General features: G+C 43.9%; 2 protein-coding genes across 3 annotated transcripts; both read left to right on the forward strand.

Annotated features, from left to right (window-relative positions):
* The first annotated feature begins 1,104 nt into the window (after positions 1-1,104).
* On the forward strand, positions 1,105-4,718 carry LOC133923813 (uncharacterized). Of its 2 annotated transcripts, none has more exons than XM_062369083.1 (8): positions 1,105-1,326; positions 2,082-2,465; positions 2,564-2,738; positions 2,850-3,141; positions 3,663-3,735; positions 3,840-3,930; positions 4,039-4,118; positions 4,227-4,718. In XM_062369083.1, exons 1-8 carry the CDS (start codon positions 1,309-1,311, stop codon positions 4,443-4,445), a joined length of 1,332 nt encoding a protein of 443 aa, XP_062225067.1. In that variant the 5' UTR covers positions 1,105-1,308; the 3' UTR covers positions 4,446-4,718. The 2 variants fall into 2 exon arrangements, with proteins under 2 accessions (XP_062225067.1, XP_062225066.1); XM_062369082.1 differs by having other exon boundaries at positions 1,111-1,326; positions 2,079-2,465.
* Positions 4,719-13,252: 8,534 nt separating this feature from the next.
* On the forward strand, positions 13,253-13,990 carry LOC133923385 (uncharacterized). The gene has a single exon (XM_062368697.1). It carries the CDS (start codon positions 13,326-13,328, stop codon positions 13,716-13,718), a length of 393 nt encoding a protein of 130 aa, XP_062224681.1. The 5' UTR covers positions 13,253-13,325; the 3' UTR covers positions 13,719-13,990.
* The last annotated feature ends 7,601 nt before the right edge of the window (positions 13,991-21,591 follow it).

Consider the following 21,591-nt stretch of genomic DNA (forward strand, 5'->3'; position numbering starts at 1 on the left):
TCATTATATATGAGATGCAAATTCTATCTTGATCGCTTATATCTCACGGCATGTTTCATAGCAAACCTAAAAGTTACTTTTATAACTATTCAGTTACGGATTAGTGTTTGACATCCCCTAAGTATACCATTACATCTTTTATGAATCAATAACAATATCAAGTCTAAGAATCCTATAGATACACCATTTAAAATTATAACTGATAACATATCATATAACAATCCTAGCAGTATCTCAAGGTGGATCTATCAAAGATCATGTTCTCTAACATGTGTCTATATTATTGATTTGATATTTCTATATCTATGATCTGTGAAATATGATCATCAATCAATACATGTGCTAATATATGAATTATTGTTGTCTCACGTAATGATATAAGACTAGAGATCATTTAGAATAACATCACAATAAAACAAATAGCTTCACAAATAAGTCACGTACTTACCAATTAATGTAAATGATAATTGTCAAGAAACCAAATAACATATTATTTAAAAATATATAAATATAAACATGATATAATCATGTCTATAATTGCTTAGGACATATCACCAATAGTATGGAAGAAACAGTGAAAGATAAAACGTTCTTTCGTGGAAGATAACAAGAGATATCTTTCAACATGCATGGTATCTGTACCTAAAGAAGCTAATTTGTAACAGTAGAGGACGCGTTCTTTTCCTTGTGTTGTTGCCATCCATCAATCCTTCTTTTTATTTTAGCAAGGAAAAGGGAAGTTGACCGTAGCGTTTACTAACGCGCAGTGATCGACAAAAAAGCGCGGCATTTACAGCCACCATGCAACCCTTCGCTCCTGAATAAACGTTTAAATATTTCATAGTTTCATTTTCTATCATGCGCAGGTGAAAAATAGAGAGAGATTATGCTGATATCTGAGTCTATCCTTAGCTAAGGAGCCGTCTCATTGCAAATTCTTTCGTTTTTTACAAGTACAATACAACAAAGAGTGGTAAAAATTGGAGTAGATTCTGAGAAACATGTTAATGTGAAAAATTGGAGTATACAGAAGGACGCCCTGGTTGCGGTTGCCTTTCCCTTTTGATTGATATGATGATGGCCTCCACCACCTGACCCTGTCGCCTCCACCACCACCTCACCTCTCTTCTCGCCTCCCCTATTTATCACATCGCACACTAGCGCTCTTCAGTCCTCTTCTCCTTCTACTTCCACTTGTTCCAATAGCTAGCTAGCTAGGATCCATCATTACATACCATCGCCTTCCTTCCAGGACCCAACCAAGAAGACGAACAAGAACAATTTCATCCAAGAGCCTGACTGCCTGCCATGGAGCACAGGGAGCAGGTGATAATTTCTTCTGTCTGTCTTGTTGATTAATCTCATCTTGCACTCCCTCTGCATATATATTAATATCTGGGGAGGGGTCGGAGCATGTGCTTGTTTCATGTCATGTGTACTGCTTGAAATATACCGGAGATTGCCGTGCACCTGGGTTCTTGCTTCTTGTCTATGAAAAAGAAAAGAGGTGCTCTCAATTCTGACCTTGCCTGCGTTCGTCTCCACTCCTGTCATCCAGTAGTCTCATCATATGGCTGTGGCAGCAGAGAAGAGACGAACCCCTCTCAACTTAAGAATGATACGATGATTGTTGTTTACCTTGTTCTCCAACTGCCAACTGGTACTCTCCTTTCGCATGTCTGATGCCTTCTGCAACTGCATCGCATCGTTTGTGGAAAGAATTTCGATTTCAGGCACAAAAGCAGCAAACTGCCCTGCAACTTGCAACATTAGCATCTAGTCTGAGATAGTTCTTGGTTCAATTCGCCCCCTTGGTCTGATGGTGTCTAAGTGGATAACAATCAGTTCGTTATATTACGTAAGATTTTTGGTATAGCATGCAGTCTGGCAGTATGAGTAAAACATACTCGGTATGATGGTTTCCAGATTATTTGCTTTTTTGCTATAGCATGGAGTCTGGCAGTATGAGTAAAACATACTGGCAGTCTGGCAGATTATTTACTTATTTCGATAACTGATTTTGAATCTTTTAACAAAGACTGAAGAAGACTTGTCTGAATCTTCTTGCTCTCTTGTAGGAGACTACTGCAACAACTATTTCGATTGACATACCGGCAGGAAGAGTGGCTGATCATCTCCTGACACCGACACCAACAGAAGCAGACATCATCCCAATTCCTCCTGGTTCTAACACCAAAAGCATCCCCATCACATACACACCCGGTTCTTCCTCCAGCAGAAGTAGTGCTCCCCCAAAGCCCCAACGCTCGCCGTCGTTTATGTTGAGGAAGACAGTCAAGAGCCTCTTGCCGGTAGGGAGCTTCAAGTCATCAGTTAAAGGGTACGAGGCATCTTTCTCCAAGTTGTTCAACTCTAGGATGGCAAGGACGTCGTCGCTCCCGTTGGACCATGTTTCAGGGGTCGATGCACCACTGTCACATGAAGTCGATAAATCTTCAACCACTGTAAGAATTTCACTTCACTCTTGTAAGTTTGTGATGAAGAGATCATCTCATCTTCATTACTCACTAATTATATCTTACCTGACCTGCACTGGTGGCAGGAGAAAGCAGTTCACATATGCCGCTCGCAGTCCCTCCCCATGAACATGAAGAGATTCAATGCAAAGAGCTTCAAGAGGATGGACTCACTGGGCGGCAAGTACCGCATTGTTCCTTCGACACCGAGAGTCCAAGCCGCAAGCAATGTCGTCCCTGATATAGTCCCTACTGAGTCAGGTGGGTAATGTCCAGCATCTATCGATGAGTCTGTACATATCCCGCCATTACTGAATTACTATCAGAGTTTGTAGGGTGCTAATCAGTGTATCATCTAGCTCCTTCATTCAGGCATCGGCGAAGACCATGGCGAGGACATACCGGAGGAAGAGGCAGTGTGCCGGATCTGCTTGGTTGAGCTGTCTGAAGGCACTGACACTCTGAAACTGGAGTGCTCATGCAAGGGTGAGCTTGCTCTAGCTCACAAGGACTGTGCCGTGAAGTGGTTCAGCATCAAGGGAAACAGGAACTGTGAGGTGTGCAAGCAGGAGGTCCAGAACCTCCCCGTCACCCTGCTACGTGTTCAGAGCACGCAGGGTGAGGCGAATCATGTTGGCATCAGGTCGAGGTACCAGCGGTACAGGTAATGAATTGCTGTTGACAATTGCCGCTCATTTTGTCATCTTTTGGGTACAGAAGAACACCTAAGCTAATGTCGTAGTAGTTAATGAATAATAGCACACTTGTGCTACCATTTCTTTTAACAGTACGAAACCCCATCTGCACCGTCTTCATTGAAGATTCGGGGCTGAGTACGGAATGGGGGACGGAGCCTCCTAGGGCTCGACTCCACCGTGGAGTCAAGCCCCCACGCTCCGTGCGTGCCTACGAAATGGTGCAAGAGCCAGGGCTCCATCCCCCGACCCGCGGTTGCTCCCCACCGAGCTTTACCGCCCGGGCATTCGCACTTGTGCTACCCTTGACTACCTACTTTGAGCAGATCACCATCATACGTGGTGGTTAAAATAATTTTCGACGTGTGCCAAAAAATAGACCTGAAATTTGCAACGAGATGTGTGACATGTTTCTGGTCATACATGGGTAGTGTCTTCTATTCGCAAACTTACCCTTGACGTATATATGATCCTTCCTCCTGTTACTCAGAATCTGGCACGGGACACCTATCCTTGTAATCATAAGCATTCTCGCCTACTTCTGCTTCCTGGAAGAATTACTGGTACCTCCCTCTCGATCTCGTTCTTGCCACTGAAGCACAGTCAGGTACAATCAATTACTACATATATGGATTGCTAAAATTTCTCTTCGGTATATATGTGTCAGGTCGCTCATAACGGCATTGCTGCTCTGGCGATATCGTTGCCCTTCTCATGTATACTGGCCCTCTTCTCATCATTGACCACAACAAGCATGGGTATGACAGTGAGCCATTGTCCCATCTGTTCCTCGCATACCTGTAACTAGATGCATGCTTGGTTTGATTGTAACGGCTTCCCTGCTTCATGTGCAACTTTGCATGCAGTGGCAAGAAGATATGTCTGGATTTTCGCCGCAGTTCAGTTCTTCTTCGTCGTGTTCTTCACCCATCTGTTCTACAGATATGTAAGCACAAAACACACCAAGCTCAGTCACTCACCTGAACTTGTGAGAATTTTATCAAGCTCGGACGTGTTCTGAACCAGTGATCGATCTTGGCAAAAATTCCTGCAGCTCCATTTGCAGGCCGTGATATCCATCATCCTGGCCACCTTCGCTGGGTTTGGCATGGGGATGACCGGGAACTCCATCATCGTTGAGATACGGCTGTGGAGGGCGAGGCGGGTGGTGCCCCCGACTGACACCCGTCGTGGTCGCAGGGCTCCGGTGGCATCTCATCAACCTTCCGGCCAGTCTTCAGCTGCCGGCGATGTTGAGAACCCTCGAGCATAGAACATTTGCAGTTTCTAGTTATCTAGCAGTTGTAGTTTACCTGGGAGGTTGGGACCATATTTTACTGTATAAATGGTACAGCAGGCCAGGTCTGGAAGTATTTTTATTTTTATGGTGAAGAACATGCAAATCTTTTTCTTTTCTCAGCTCTTCTATTTGCAGCATACGTAGAAGAAGTGTGCTACGAAGTTTTCCCGTTTAACTCGGGAACTTTCCTGTGTTCCATATACTATGCATAAGAATATATACAATCAATACTGTAACATTATGGTATCACCATTCTCTGTTGCGTGCTTGGGACATATATGTAAATCCAATTAGAAATCCAAAGAAAAACAAGCAAATGCCTTTCACATTTTTGGGTACGTACTGATAATGCATAGGACCGTCAATCGTTACATTGAAGAAGAGGAATCGGTCACGGCGAGCCTTAACTTCCGCTGAACTATATACAGCGAGGTCAAGTGATACAAGCATTCGCTAGATCTCTTTACTTCTATATATATACAGGGAAAGTCAGCATCATAAACCAAATCTAATATCACAGTTTGTAAGATCGAAAACGAGATTAGAGAGAGTTGAATAGACACTTTACAATTTTTTTACGAAATAGGTACTTCTTGTTCACCCAACGTCTTTCAAAATTGCACAAACAAAAATATAGATTTTAGAGAGACAAAACGAGAAAGAAAGTTCCAAGATAACATGACTATACGGATGTAATATGAACCATATACTCTATTCAAGACTATTCTATATGTCTTTAAGTATAAAAACTTGAAACTTGAACGAAGAGCAAAACAAAAGGACAAGCATCGAAAGAATTAACTCTCTGTATTGATGGTCTAGAGAAAAAAGGATTCAAGATCTCTTAAATATATAAGTATATAAATATTTATACCTCTAAATCTTTTTACTCCTATATATATACAGGAAAAATCAGCATCATAAACCATATCTGACATCACAGTTAATGAAAAGACGACATCATAAGCCATTGAGATGTGACATCACGGCATATGAGATCAAGAATATTCTATGTATCCTAAAGGGCCAGGGATCGTTGGCTTCTCATGGCACTGTAGCTCATGCAGCACGCCGCTGGAAGGTGGGTCCCACCATTTACTGTAGTCATTGTTCATGCTACTGTACCTATTATTTATGTCATTTAGTAATAAAAAATACATATGTGTGTGTATAATATATATTATATATGATTGGTAATATATATATACATGAGTTCAGAGAAATCTAGCATCGTCATTAGCCTAAAAAATCGTCGTCACCTCCTTCCACGCTTCTCTCACGTTCTCGCTCCATACCAACTCCCGTCCTGCGTGGGTCTGAGAGAGAAATCCAGCGTCCTCTCCGGCCATCGACCAAAAAATCCTCACCTCCTTCTTCTTCCATATGTCTCACGTTCCTGCTCCATACCAACTCTTGGCCCCACGTGAATCCAGAGAAATTCAGCATCTCCCTCAACAGACTCCAGCCGCCAACCCAAAAAATCCAATGCTAGGAAAATGGATGTCGTGGGAAATGTTTGGCGTGACTACTCGCGATCTACTTCTGTCTTTCTCGTCCTCTTCGCCATCATCTACTGTATCTAGCTAATAGCGCCCAAATCATCTGCTCTTCCTACTAAGTTCTTGCTTATTGCCCCCTGCCAACAAAAGATCTGAGCGCTTCTAAGCTACTATTGCTGATACTTGCTACTGCTTGCAGGCCTTGCAAGCTTCTGCCAGTGGCGGAAGCAGCTGGGGTGCCCGGGCACACCAGAAATTTAAAAACGTCAGTAGGGAGCAGTTATGCATTTTTACGTTGGGCCAATTCTCACAAGCTCCTTTGCAAAGTCCTGAGGGCCACGACTCAAGTGGAGGCCTCACTGCACGCTCTCAATCAGAAACATCATCCATCACCAGTTCAACAGGAGTCCAACTCGGTAGCAATCTCGCGGCATCGATGGTGCCTGCACACTGCACTGCACTGTACTGCACTGATTCACTCAGAAACGACCCTAACGTCCATACCCGGTGCTGGCAAGCGGCGACCCACGAGCATAATGGCGTCGGCGTAGCACTCGGCGGCCAGTGAAACGACGCCGTGGCCGAGTCGCCTAAGCGGATCCAATGAGGTGATTTAACTCTGAAATTTTCACAAATTGTTTCATTGTGCTTTCGATTTTAATTTGAAACCGATTAGGAATTGAAGTTTTGTTGTCGTCTTGTCGATTTGTGAATATAGAGTTCAGATTTAAAAACTAGTGTTGAAATATGAAGAGGAACAAAGACATTCAGCACTACTATTGAACTTGTATGCTTGATTTCTATTTTACTTTGTGAGTGATGAACTGAATGTGTGTGGTTCATTCGACCGGTAAACTTTGCGCACACCCACTGCTAATTTTCTAGCTCTACCACTGGCTTCTGCATATGTCAGTCACTCGAACTACCACCCACTTGAAACGTGAAATCATTCTAAAGAAGAAAATAGCCTGACATAGTTAATGCTCGAACTCTATCTCGTATAAACTTCAGCCAAAAAAAGATATCAACAAACATTCAATAATATATCACCATGGTCAAGTGAACATTCCACGGGATGATAAGTTCAACACTTTTTAAAATGTTTTACGTACTAAAATAAGCATTGGAACTCATCCATAAAGACGATTTAATTGAGTGAGATATTTGACCTTACACTCTTATCATGAGAGAATTGATCTAGAAACAATTTTGAACGAGAACGTGAAAGATAAATTTATGCATTCCCATGTCATAAAACCTAATTGTTGTTAGATTACTATGCTTAGACTTGGTATATTCTACTCGGTTTAGCGTATTACGCAAGTCTCTTACCTTTCCATATCTCCTCGGCATCTATTTATATAAACCGCCTGGATAGATATGGAAAGGCCCTGGCCTCCGGCCTATATATGTAACATATTGTTGCATCAATCAATCCATTGCGTATTATTATCGCTATCATGGTATCAAGAGGGCTCGATCCGGCACCTTCACTTCCGCAACCCTAGCCGCTTACCACGGCAAAACCCTAGCCGCCCTAGTTGCTCAATCGTTGCGGCTACCCTAGCACCGTTGATGGTCGCCCATCATGGCTACCACCTACGATTCGTCGTTCTCCACCTCGATGGCTGGCGACAACCATTTGTCCACCGAGGCACGACAGGCTGAGGCCATGCGCTTGGCCAAGGAGGAAGAAGACTGACACGCCTGTCTCACTGATGCGGAGTGCTAAGCAGAAGCTCCTAAGGAGGCTTGTCGGCTTTAGTTGTAGCACGATGCCTAGACTACTACCATCCCGTGCGATAATGCTGCCCACGCCACCACAACCGCTCTCCACGCCCAAGCTATTGCCGTCGTCAACTTTTGCACCCTTGTGCCTATCGCCCTTGATCTCGCTTCCTCGAACTACAACAGATGGCGCAGTCTGTTCCTTAACACTCTCAACAAGTATGCACTTGCCGACCACATCCTCTCCGACGATGTTGATTGGGCGCTCATGGATTGCACCGTCCTCTCTTGGATCTATGCCACCATCACCCAAGAGCTCTAGAGATCATCATGGTGCCCACGCCGTCTGCCCGCCTCGCCTGGCTCGGCCTCGAGCAACAATTCCTTGGCAACAAGGAAACTCACGCTCTTATCCTTGATGCAGAATTTTGTACAAGGCGATCTTTCGATCTCCGACTATTGTCGCAAGATGAAGGCCATGGTCGATGCCCTCAGCGACCTTGGTGAATCCATCCTTGACTAGACACTTGTCTTGTTCGTCCTCCGTGGGCTCAACGACAAGTACACACACATGGTGGCGCTTCTCAAGCGGACTAAGCCATTTCCCTCCTTCATCAAAGTGCGCTCTGATCTCTTGCTCGAGGAGATTACTATGCAATCGAAGCTTGGCGCCTCTTCCCACGTCCTCGTCGCCACTGCCCCAGCGTCCACCCGCCCTCCTTCTTCGACAGGCAGCAACAATGGTCCTCCCGCTGGTGGGGGTGGTGCTAGCAGTGGTGGTGGCCCAAATGGGGGCAGTGCCACTGGCTCGTCGCGTGGGCGTAATCGTCATTGTAATTGCAACAACAGGGGCAACAGTAGTGGTGCTTCTTCTAGCGTGCCTCCTAGCTAGCTGTCCTTCTACAACCTGTGGACTGGGCTAATACAGATATGGCCTGGTTCACAACCTCCACGCCCTGATGCACCTCGTCCTGCTGCACCAATTATATGTGACCCTTCTCCGCCTACCCCGGTAGCTGGTCTCTCCGCCTTTACCAGCATGCCTGGGCCCGTGACACAGGTGAGTGCTCTAGGGCTAGTGCTTGGGCTCTTCTAGCATCTCGTCGTGCTTCCTGGTGTGTCACCTTATGGTATGTGGCCGCAAGGACCAGTCGTCGCCAACTGGGATCAGCAAGTGCTCGCCATCGCCTTCCAGATGATGATGCTCACACCTCCACTGATGACTGATTGGTACTTTGATTTAGGAGCCTCTTTGCACATGACTTCAAACTCCGGTAATCTTAGCATGTCCTATCCTCCTTCGTATTCCACCCCCCTCGAATATCATTGTAGGCAATGGGTCTTTGCTACCCGTTACCTCCACTGTTTCCGTGTCGTTGCCTACCGCTCATTGTTCTTTCCACCTTCGTAATGTTCTTGCATCTCCACATATTATCAAGAATTTAATTTTTGTTCATCAATTCACTATTGACAATCATTGTTATGTGGAGTTTGACCCTAATGGTCTTTCTGTGAAGGATCTCAAAACCAAGAACGTGATCGCCAGGTGCAATAGTTCCAGCTCGTTGTACCCTTTCTAGTCTTCGGCATCAGTGCCTCTTCCTCATGCCATCACTGCTGGTGTCACCTCTCCAGTTGTTTGGCATCATCGTCTTGGTCATATAGTCATGAGGCTTTCGCTAGACTTACTAGCACTGCGGCTATTCCATGTAATAAAGTCTCCTCTAAGTCTCTATGTCACGCCTGTCAACTCGACCGGCATGTTTGCTTACCTGTTGAGTCCTCAAAATCTTGAGCATCTAAGAATTTCAACTTAATACAGTGTGACCGTTGGACCTCTCCTGTCGTTAGTGTTTCTGGTTACAAATATTATCTTGTTATTCTTGATGACTTCTCGCATTTTCTTTGGACGTTTCCTCTTCGTCTTAAGTCCAACACTTCTCCCACACTCACAAATTTTTTCTCCTTTGTCTCAACTCAGTTCAGTTGCACCATTAAGGGTATTCAGTGCAATAACGGTCGAGAGTTTGATAACTCCTTCGCACGCACGTTCTTTCTCCAACATGCTGTCACCCTTCGCCTAACATGCCCCTACACCTCACAACAGAATGGTAAAGCTGAGCGCATAATTCTTTCCACGAACAACATTATGCGCTCTCTCATGTTCCAAGCGTGTCTCCCTCCTTCCTTTTGGGTCGAAGCACTTCATGCGGCAACTTATCTTCTTAATCATCATCCCACTAAAACACTAGACTTCGCGACACCATTTTTTGCCCTTTATGGTGTTCATCCATCTTACTCACATCTTCGCGTTTTTGGTTGCAAGTGCTACCCAAACCTTTTCTGCTACTGGCACAAATAAGCTTTCTCCTTGTTCTACCCTTTGTGTTTTTCTCGGTTATCCTTCAGATCACAAAGGATATCATTTCTAACTGGATTATCATCTCTCGCCATGTGACGTTTGATGAGTCTTCTTTTCCTTTTGCCGAGGTTTCTCCTCCCCATCCTTTATCCTACTTTGATTTTCTTTCTGAGTTCGATTGTGTGCCTCTTCCTATTGGCCCCCATTTTTTGCAGGTACTTCTGTCGCCGCCTCACGTCGTGCCAACCTTGCTACCCCTGCTGATGCTTTATCGCGGGTTGTTATTAGCAGTGTTGGCACCGCTCCCTTGGTGTGTTCGCCTAGGTCCGAAGAACCCGTGGTTGGGCCTCTGCCATGTCCCACTGCCCCTCTTGGCCTCGTGCCAGAGGTTGTTGCTAGCAGGGCCTCTCAGGTGGTCACTCCACCCTCGATGTTTGTGGCCCGAGGCAGCACGTGTGCCAGCATCCCCAGTTGCTGTGGATGCGCTCGAGTCAATCGTGGCCGCGTCCTAGGCTGCTACATCTCCTGTGGCCGTGCCACTAGCTATTGTGTCACCCGTGGCCACACCCCCGGCTACGTCTCCTGTGGTCCGTGCACCACATTCTACGGCTGCCCCTCCGCTTCCACCTACGGTGGTCCCTATCATGCCTGTGACTAATGATCACACCATGGTCACACGCGGCAAGGTAGGTTTCTGTCAGCCAATTACTCACATGAATCTCCATGCATCCTCGCTCTCTTCATTGCCAAAGACATATCGTGGTGCTCTTGTCGATTCCAATTGGTGTGCAACAATGACTGAGGAATACAAGGCCCTGCATGCAAATAATACTTGGGATCTTGTTCCCTGTCCATTCGGAGCTAATATTGTGACCGACAAGTGGGCCTTTCGACACAAGTGCCTTGCGGATGGATCTTTTGATTGGTACAAGGCACGTTGGGTCCTTCGTGGCTTGACTCAGTGGCCTGGCATTGATTATGACGAGACATTCAGTCCAGTTGTTAAGTCGGCTACCATCCCCACGGTGCTTACAATTGCTCTCTCTTAGGATCGGCCTATTCATCAGGATGTGAATAATGCTTTTCTACACGTTACTTTGTCAGAGACCGTCTATGGTGTGCAGCTGACTAGATTTGTTGATCCTTCTTGGCTTGATTATGTATGTCGTCTCAACATATCTCTATATGGTTTGAAGCAAGCGCAACATGCCTGGTACAATCGGTTTGCTTCTTACATTCTCTCTATCGGGTTTGTTGGTGCTCGATCAGATACATCTCTCTTTGTTTATAGGCGTGGTCATGATACCGTCTACTTGCTCCTTTATGTCGATGATGACATTGTGCTCACAACCTCCTCAGATGTTCTCCTGCGGTAGGTTATTGGTGCTCTTCAGCTGGAGTTCTCTATGAAGGATCTTGGCAGTCTTCATAACTTTTTGGGGATATCCGTTACACGGTAGTCTAGTGGTCTATTCTTGTCGAAGCGACAATATGCTCTTGACATTTTGGAGCGCACTGGTATGTCTGACTACAAGCCTTGCACTACACCCGTAGGCACTTTTGCTAAATTATCTTCTGCTGATCCTCCTGTGGCTAATGCAACTCTCTACCATGGTATTGTCGGAGCACTACAATATTTGATATTTACTCGTCCAGATATTGCATATGCCGTCCAGCAGGTTTGCCTTTATATGCATGATCCCAGTGAGCCTCATTATGCTCATGTGAAGCATATTCTTCGATATCTTCACGGCACCCTTGATTACGGTCTTCAACCTCACCAGACATCCACAACAGATCTTATTGCTTATTTAGATGCTGAATGGGCTGGCTATCCCAACACCCATCGCTCTACTTCCGGATACGGTGTCTTCCTTAGTGATAATCTCATCTTTTGGTCCTCCAAGCATGAGCCTATTGTTTCTCACTCCAGTGCCAAGGCCGAGTACCGGGCCGTTGCTAATACCGTAGTCGAGACTAGTTGGTTACGCCAACTTTTGGGGGAGCTTCACTGTCCACCTCATCGTGCTACTATTGTCTACTGTGATAATGTGAGTGTAGTTTATCTCTTGACGAACTTAGTGTAGCACCAACACACTAAGCAAATCGAGATTGATCTTCACTTTGTCCGTGACAAGGTTGCTGTTACAGCTGTGCATGTCCTTCATGTCCCGACGACTTCACAGTATGCTGACATCTTCACCAAGGGTTTGCCTACCTCTGTCTTCACCGAGTTTTGTTCTAGTCTGAACGTTCGTTCCACTACCACTCCGACTGCGAGGGAGTGTTATATTACTATATTTAGACTTGGCATATTCTACTCGGTTTAGCGTATTACGCAAGGTCTCTTGCCTTTCCATATCTCCTCGGCATCTATTTCTATAAACCGCCTGGATAGATATGGAAAGGCCCTGACCTCCGGCCTATATATGCAACACATTGATGCATCAATCAATACATTGCGTATTATTCTCGCTATCAATTGTCTCACTTTTAGGTGATCACTAGCTCAATACAAGTTTATACGCTGTCAAGTGTATAACATATGTTAAAAAGACATAGCATATGTATGGCCATTGCATCGTTGTCAAGTGGCGACCATCTAATCCTAATTAAAAATTAAAACATCAAAAGAAATCTAGTTCAAGATGATTTATATATACTTGTACCATAAAATGTTGATTATAGTTTTAGGATCTTCGATCCTAGGAAATATCTAGTCTCTGTCTAATATATAGCTTCTTTGGCTACTTCTTTTCAGCAAAAACCATTTTTGACCAGTGCTGATTTCCTTTACGACCTGCTCGATGCATAAATATACGCTGGCCTCAACAAAGTGGCGTACATATACACACACGCCAGCATATTCTTTCCTTTGGGACTTAATAATAAAAGGTAGGGCCACACGATTATTTTGGTTAATTTCCAGGCCCACAAGTTTCTACTTTGTCAGTAACATACTGTACATGCATGGATGCACACACCTGGATGTGTCTGAATCTGAAGAAACCCCCGGGAGCAAGCTAAGAAGCATACATGCTTTGCCCAAAGGCTCAAGGTTGGAATCGAATCACTTGCTCTCAATGCAAGTTTCCCTCCTCACTCACGCAAGCACGTACGCTTACTCGGCCACCATGGCCATGGCCGTTGATGTGTATATATATCAACTGGATCCATCAATCCGTCACCCATCGCCATTGCACTCGAACTATCGATCGATTTACGCACTCGATCTAGCCAACCAGCCACCACAGCATATAATCAATGGCTTCCAACAACGTGGTCGCCTCAGAGGTGAACACCGGCGTAGCCAAGCTCAACGACCACCTCGCCACCGCTCTCACCGGCGGCGAGGCCGCCGGGGCCACCACCATCATCACGCTGGCGGGGGAGAACAGCGGCGCCACCATGGAGGCCACGGGCGACATGGAGGACATCGTCGTCGTCGGCAACGCGGACGCGGACGAGAATGAGGATGACCAGGAGGAGGAGAGCGTGGTGAGCGCCTACACCAACAGCAACTACCAGGCCGTCAACAACTCCGTGCTCGTCGCCGGCAGCTGCACTGTCAACGACCCCGGCGTCCACGTCGTCGTCGTGGAGCACGTCGACGAGATACGCGACTACGACGACGACGTCGATGGCCAAGACAACTAATATTATCATGGAAGGAGAGCATGCACGCAAAATGTTCAACAATCAACTCGGCCCGAAAATGTTCGAAAGAGTTCAGGTGATCCACTCGTGATCGATGGACATATATATATCCATGCATGAGATATATCCTGATTTGTTTGCAAGACTTTGGTTTATAATTGCTTGGTTTGGTCGATGTATTATTTACTATGTTGCTTTGGTCGACTTTGTACCAGTGGACTTGTAAGTTGCCTGATGCACACATGAATAAAATTCTAGCTTAATTACAAGAATGTATTTATGCCCGCATGAAGTTTTCTCTTGTTGTGCATTCACTCGAGCTTTATGCCTGGTGAGAAAAACAAGAGAGGAATTGTCGATATATCTGTTGGCACGGCTACAATAGGTGGTACGTCTGTGTAATCATCACAGACGCTCTCATAGCAAAATTTAAGGCATAAAGGTTTTTCTAAAGAAAAGAGAAACAAGTTAATCTCTTCCGGCGTGGTCCAACATGGATTCATCGATCATCGATTGTACCATTAGTTCATTCTTTCACCTCCTTAATTTATGCTAAAACCAATCATGAACAATTAATAATTATGCGGAAAAAAGTAAGAGAATCTCAAAGATGGTGATCAGACCATCATGATCCAATTCGGCTACTGGGATCCCACCGACGCCGTTAATAGCTAGCAATCATATGCATCATCGACTAGTCGATTAATTAGTTTCTCTCAGTGATGTATTTTCAATGCATGAGAAATTGAGTAGGATCTGTTTTGTGCGTATATATGACGTTTAGGAGAAATACACAAACCCTCCCGACTGCCAATTAGATAAGGCAGACAATTCTTACAGGGAACTGTCTGTGGATAACTTTGGGGAGCACGGGGACAAAAACAGCCCTGAATGCATGCACATCGCAGAAACATAAGACGGTTGATCTTCATAACTGTCTGCGATATATAACACCACCGCAAATATATTTTCAATATATACAAACTGACTACAATATGTTTCTAGACGCTTTTTTTAGGCGAGTCGGGTGCATTATGGTAATGACAGGAGTCAGTTTTCTTGTTGAACTGACTGGAATACGAAGAGTTAGGAAGCCAAGAGGATGACGATTTGCGATATATATTCGCGTGTGCAGAGGCTAGACGGTTAGGGCTTCCTCCTCACTCTCTCTCACTTCGCTCTCAAATCCACGCCATGGCCTCCTCCTCATCGTCATCGCCCTACTCGCTTGTCCCTTTGCCACCACCGACGTTGCCGCCATTAGTGCCTCTCAGGTTGTCATCGCCCATGCTTTCTGTCCGGCCGTGATGAAAAGGTTGACACCAATTAGGCGGCGACTCTTTTTTGTGCTCGAGTATGGTGACGAGTCATTGGCGTCTGACACCAAGCCCAGAGGATGAGGAAGAGGTGGATCAGGGCGACGACGATGTCACCAATGAGTATGGCTATGACAGAGATGATGATGAGGAGCCTGAGGAGAAGGGGGATGGTGACAAGGGCTACGATGATGAGGAGCTCGAGGAGAAGAAAGAGGAGGAACCCGAGGAGGAGGGCGACAATGATGATAAGGACGAGGAAAATGATGATGCTGATGAGGACTCCAATGGCACCGAGTATGATGGCGACGAGGATTATTAGGTGGAGCTCGATAGGTCGCATTGGTCCTAGCTGATGCTGATCGATTATAACGATGACGAGGACACTACGGCCTCAAAGAGGAGGAAGCTACAATATATAGTACTACTATAGCTAGTACGTAGTACCATGAAGGTCGTGCATGCAGTAGATAGGCAATGTAGGCAGTGCAACGACACTAGCCCAGCTTCATTTTGGCTTCATGGGAGCCACCCGTATTTTGTCTTTTGGTTGGTCGTCATATAAACCAATATGCAAGATGTAAAGTATATATCTAAATTATTAGCTATGAAATATATGCATATGAAATTATGGATAGCACAATTCATGAGATCAATGTAGGTTCAAAAGATTGTAAAAAAAAAAAGAGTATCGAAGATATGGCAGTTGGTTCTTAAGAGAAAAATGATTGTGATGTTATATATCACAGTCGGTTCTCATTACAAACCGACTGTGATACGTCCTTTAGGGTTAGGATTTCATGGCCAGGACGAAGATATGACAGTCGGTTTTAATGAAGAAATGTTTGCTGTTACCAGAACCTTATAAACATCCCAACTTTCCCTCCTAATTTTCATCTCCACCCCCTCCAAATTTTCAATTCAATTCCCTCCTAATTTTCATCTCGCCGTCTGGCCTCCACCTCACCGCACAACCTTCTCCACCCTACCTTCTCGTCGTTGATGGTTCCTTCCTGCTAATCCTTGATAGGAGCCGGGGAAGGCGGCGATGACATGCATGATGTCGACGACAGATGCAGCAGTATGGATCTGATGTGTCTAGATCAATCTAGTGTAAGAGGAGGTGGCATCACGGCTTCAAGGCAATCATTGTTCATGCAGGGGCGAAAGATGGTACGGGAAAGAAACGGCCGATGCAGCGGTGAACCAAGGAGGAAGAAGGGCATGTCAGCCGGTGCGACGGTGTGCTGAGGAGGAGGAAGGATGGTGTGACGGCCAAATTGTAGCAGTGCACAAATCAACGACGATGTGCAGATCGGCTCTGGTGCCCTTTTGTCTTTTCTTGTTTTCTCGGCTTACATGCTGATGACTGTGACAACGACCTTCGTGTTGACCGTGTGTGATTCATGTAGGATTTGGCAGTGAACATGCGATGTCGAAAACAACGACTGTGATTCGACAGTTGTGGACTTAGCCCTACCTCCTCGTCCATGGCGGCCCCAACCTGACATGGCGGTGTTTGTGGTGGGAGGCTGACGACATTTTTTTAAGCTTCCACACACATATCTGATAGTTATTGTTGTGCATTGTCTGAGATATGTCCTAAAAAATAGACGGTTTGTCCTAGAAACCATCTGCCATATGGTTTGCCAGACAGTTACTTCAGTGTGAGGTGATACATATGGGTGTCGCTATAGACTGTTTCTAGTGATTAGCCATCTCTGATATGTGATTTCACAGACGACGCGCCAACGATTTCTTACATGAATCTTTAGAGCTAGAACTCAAAATATTAATTACGTACTAACTACATGTTACTCCATATCGGGTAAAAGAAATATGTTTTGTATAACGTACAATCAAAGTTTTTAAATTTTAGCCATCAACATCTTCTGTTATACATCGAGATTTAGCATTTGAAAAAGATACAAGTATGTTTGTCACGAAAAGTAATTTTGTTATTATGATTTTGCTATATATGTTTTATAAAAATGGTAAAAACAGAATTAGCGATCAAAGTTACTCTTTTGATGGCCATATCGATGCCTAAAACAGTACTTATTTGTACTTGGAGAGAGTATACAAGTAGTGGAATCTTTTGAATTTTGATCTCAGATCTCCACTGGTTTGCGCAGCGGAGATGCTCGGTGGAGGAGGAAGCTGGCTCAGGGACGAGGTGGGATCGGCGGTAAGGGATAAGGCAATGGTGGACATCGGGGAGAAGGAGGATGTGGTGGTGCAGTTCCGTTTCATGCTGTTGGCTCTGGTGGATGTTGTTTCTTCCTCCGCAGTTGAAAGTGGGAAGAAGAGAAGAAGAGAGTGAAGTGAATGGTCGAGAGAGTAATGGGCTGCCTACGTCGCATGCGAATATATAGCGCAAAAAGATGTGCACGCATCTTCTCGGCTTCCCAACTCTTTATATTCTAGAAAGATCCAGAGGGAATCATCGGCAAATGGACATATATATTGCAGATGGTTCTTGTTTCCTGTTTTACAGACGGTTCTTTACTGTATTGCAGGCAGTTACATACGCAACCGCCTGCAATAAGAATCGTACGGCTTGAGGTTTATGTAACATCTCACAAATAAACATCTGAACAAGCATAAGATCTTTATTAGCACGATACAAAAGCACAGAAACAAATAGAAAAACCTTTTCTTAGCAAAGTTTCGTCTTTTCCCTTTACCTTTTTCTCGCTTGGCGCTTTTGGTTTGAATTTAATTTCCGGTGAGGAAACGGCCGCTGAGGAGCATCGCGTTGGGCCGCTGAGTACCCATGGGATGCCCCGCTGTGGTAGGTAGCACGCCCCACAAGCCGAGCTTGGAGGGCCGGCTCGAACACCGACGGCACCAGCGGCGCCGCCACGACCGGGAGGTAGCGGCGACCAAGCATCGTCGACCCTTATGCGTGTGATGATCCTCGGCGTCTCAACCGGCACAGAGCGAGGGGCTTGCCGGGACGGAGGTTGGGGGCGGAGGAGGGAGATGGCCGACCGGGGAGCGCAGCCGTTTGCAAGAATGAACGTGGTGGCCCTCACGTTTGCAGCAGAGGCAGCGGGTTGCATTAGTTTCTGCAATCCACGGCAACGTGGTCCGGCGAGAAGATATTGAAACATCTCCGCACCAGGTCCGCCGGAACCGGGCATTGACCACCGCGAGGCAGCTCGCTCCATCCTGCGCCAGGCACGACGCCTCGTCACCCGCCGCTGGCCCTCACTGTCGACCATGGAAGCGACCTGCATCCTGTCCCCCTGCTGGCGAGGGGCCCGAGCGACGTGCAGTCGCGACGCATCCACCTGGGGATGGGCCGCACGACGGGCATCCGCCATGAGCCTCGAGGCCGCGACGGTGGACGACTAGGGGCCGATCGATGGTGCCATGGTCTGGTTCACATTTACTGTTCACACACATCTATTCCCTCCAAGCCCACGTACCTATCCATGCATATGATAAACTAAGTATGACGATTCAACGTTAATAATATGACTAGTCTTGCTATAATATTTATCATAATAATATTTGATTAAAAATTAATCTCTACAAAATAGCGAATGGAAGAGGGTTGAGGAAAGATTTGAGCATAAGTTGAGTAGTTAGAAAGGGAAGATGATATTAATTGAGGGTAGATTAGTCCTCTAAATTCTATCTCAAGCAACTTTCACGTGTTTATGATGTCATTTTTTGAAATTTCTTATGGTGTCCTAAAGATACTGGATTATTTACGGTCTAGATTCTTTTAGCAAGGTGATAATCACAAGAAACAAATACAGATTAATACGATTGGATATTCTTTACCAACCAAATGACCAAGGTGAATTAGGTATTACTAACCTATCGATCAAGAATATATGTCTCCTCAGCAAATAACTTTTCAAGCTCATTAATGAGGATAGAGTTTGACAACAACTGCTCAGAAACAAGTATCTAGATTCTAAAGCGCTCACATAAGTATAGAGCAAACCAGATGATTCACATTTCTGATATGGCCTTATGAAGATTAAAAAAGAATTTCTTAAATAGGGTTCTTTTCATGTACAAGATGGTAGCGAGACTCGATTATGGAATAATACTTGGTAACGAATATCTTCGCAAAGCATGGATAACGATGTAGTTATAGAATAAATGCTTCATGATGCTTTTTATCATGCTTTATCTGCTAGCTTTTAGCACTGATTTCGGGGGCTATAACTCCTAGCGCTATTATCCAGAAAGGGACTTTCATAGGTTCAAATTGAAGCTCTCAACGAGACCTACAACTTTGCTATTGTCAAGATTTTCATTTGAGATCGTTTTGAACTCCGAAACTTCATGAGAAGATGAGGTTGTCCAGGACTCTACGAAAATTTACAGATTTCGTGGATCCTTTGTGTTGGGCCTTCTAGATGATTTGTGTGCCGACCAAGGGCTTGAGCTTGGGTAGTATTGGGTCTAATGGTACCTTAGGCATATCTAGTGTTTTAGAAAATATGTTTTTTCAGAGAAATTTGAATAGGGTTTGAATTTGAATTGAGCTTGGAGTGAATTTAAGAGAAATAAAAAATGAGGTTGAACAAGAATAGGAGTAGATAACGAATTTGAATTTGGATTTAGGTAGAATTTGAGAAAGATGAGAGATTAGTTTTAAACAAGGATTTAGATAAGATTTGAATTGAACTAGAGAAGAATCAGGTATGATCAAGGATTGAATAGATGATGAATTCAAAGATTTTGAATTCCAACTATTAAGATCTTTAACACTCAAAACACCAAAGAGAAAGAAAAAAAAAGAACTCTAATGCATTTACCTAGCCCTTAACAAAACTCAGCATGCAATGCATACAAAATAATAACCTATTTTAATTGATTATTTATGAAAATAGGTTTTAAATCTATTCTACTGGTGAAACTACCTACTAATGTTGAAAATTTTAAAAAGAGTTGTAAATTATAAAAACCAGGGTGTTACACGTCTCAGATGCAAAAAGCCAAAATGTTATCCATTTACTAAAAAAATGATGTTTGTTACAAAAATGCATAAAATTAGAAGAAAAAAGTAAAAATTATGTTAGTGGAAAAAAAAATTTATTTATGCTCCAAACTTATACTCGAATCGTATACACATATTGGTTTGATTCGTATATGTTTTGATCAATTGTCAAAATCATACGTCAGGTATAGGTAGTCCAATTAAAATCAGAATATGTTAGCCTTGCCTTGCCTTGCGTGCGTGCTATGCTTTGCCTGCTGTCTGCTTGATGTAACGATCTTGAGCTACACAATGCTTCTTAATCTATTATCTTACTAAGAATTTTGATTTTTTAATTTTTATTATGATTTTTAGCTATTGATTAATTATATTTTATATGGACTCTTTATTTAGGTATTTGATTTTTAATAAGACTATATTGTATATGGATCCTTATTGTTAATTTTATTTTATTTGGACTCATTATTGCTTCCTAAACCGTATGGAAGTTAAACTGTTAATTTTCCATATTTTTTTAATTTTAATTTAGGTATTTATTAATCGTATTTGATATAGATTTTTTGGTTTCCGAATTTAGCTATTTATTAATCGTACTTGATATGTGTTCTTTGGTTTAATCTAGATCGATAGATGTTTATAATAATGAGTGATCTAAGATTTTTTTTCCAATTAATATAGTAATTTTGTGATGTTAAGAACGAATGTGGTGACTCTTTTTTCTGCTCAAATAATAATATAATAGATTTTTCAGCCCAACCGGCGTTTCTCTGGTTCACAACACTGTCTTGGCCCCGATACAAGTACTTGTTCCGAAAGGTAATTATGTAACATTATAATTTTGCTATGTTTTATAAATATGGTAAAACAAAAATTAGTGGTCAAAGTTGCTCTTTGATGGCAAAACAGCACTTAGGTGTGGCTGGAGGGAGTGGACAAGTAGTGGAATCTTTTGAATTTGGATCTCAGATCTTTCATTTCTGATCTTAATGATGATAGCCAACGGGATCCTTGAGGGGAGAAAAAACCTAAAGAGTTTATTTTTTCTTTTTCTTTTGACATGGCGACACTGCGGTGCATTTCGAGCTGGCCGGAGCATCTGGTGCAAGATAAACAAATTTAATTGGAGTCTGAAATAACACGCAAATACAGGGACCGCAGCAGCTACCACTGCACAGGATGCGCACTCACTGTATATGCAGCTGCAGCTGCTACTGCTACAATAGCAATTGCAGATATACTTTCTGTCTTCTAAATCAGCTAACTAGCTTTATCTGTCCGGCAGACGGCAGTCAGTGTGGTCCTCCTGATTAGGACTGCTAAACCCATCATCACACCCACATTGCATTATGGCCTTCCAGCCAGCTCTTTTCTTTTCTGCTGTGAAAAATCTAGCACAAATCTGAAGAATAAGAAACAACTTTTGATTCGATATCCTATACTTTGGAGCAGGCGAATTTTAACTCTCAACATTAAGAATTCAACTGTTGCCTTGTTATATAAATTCGCCTTTCAACTAATTCTTGTTTATAAAAAATTCACAAATTTTCGAATGGGAGTTGTGGTGAAATTCAAGATTTCCTACTGTGAAGAA

Source organism: Phragmites australis, chromosome 7 (genome assembly GCF_958298935.1).
Source record: "Phragmites australis chromosome 7, lpPhrAust1.1, whole genome shotgun sequence".
NCBI lineage: Eukaryota > Viridiplantae > Streptophyta > Magnoliopsida > Poales > Poaceae > Phragmites > Phragmites australis.

Excerpts from the sequence above, each read along its gene's own strand:
- LOC133923385 (XM_062368697.1), top strand. The coding sequence starts at position 13,326 with ATGGCTTCCAACAACGTGGTCGCCTCAGAGGTGAACACCGGCGTAGCC.
- LOC133923813 (XM_062369082.1), top strand. Across the intron at positions 2,739-2,849 it reads TATAGTCCCTACTGAGTCAG|GCATCGGCGAAGACCATGGC; the intron begins GTGGGTAATGTC and ends TCCTTCATTCAG. Across the intron at positions 3,931-4,038 it reads ATTGACCACAACAAGCATGG|TGGCAAGAAGATATGTCTGG; the intron begins GTATGACAGTGA and ends CTTTGCATGCAG.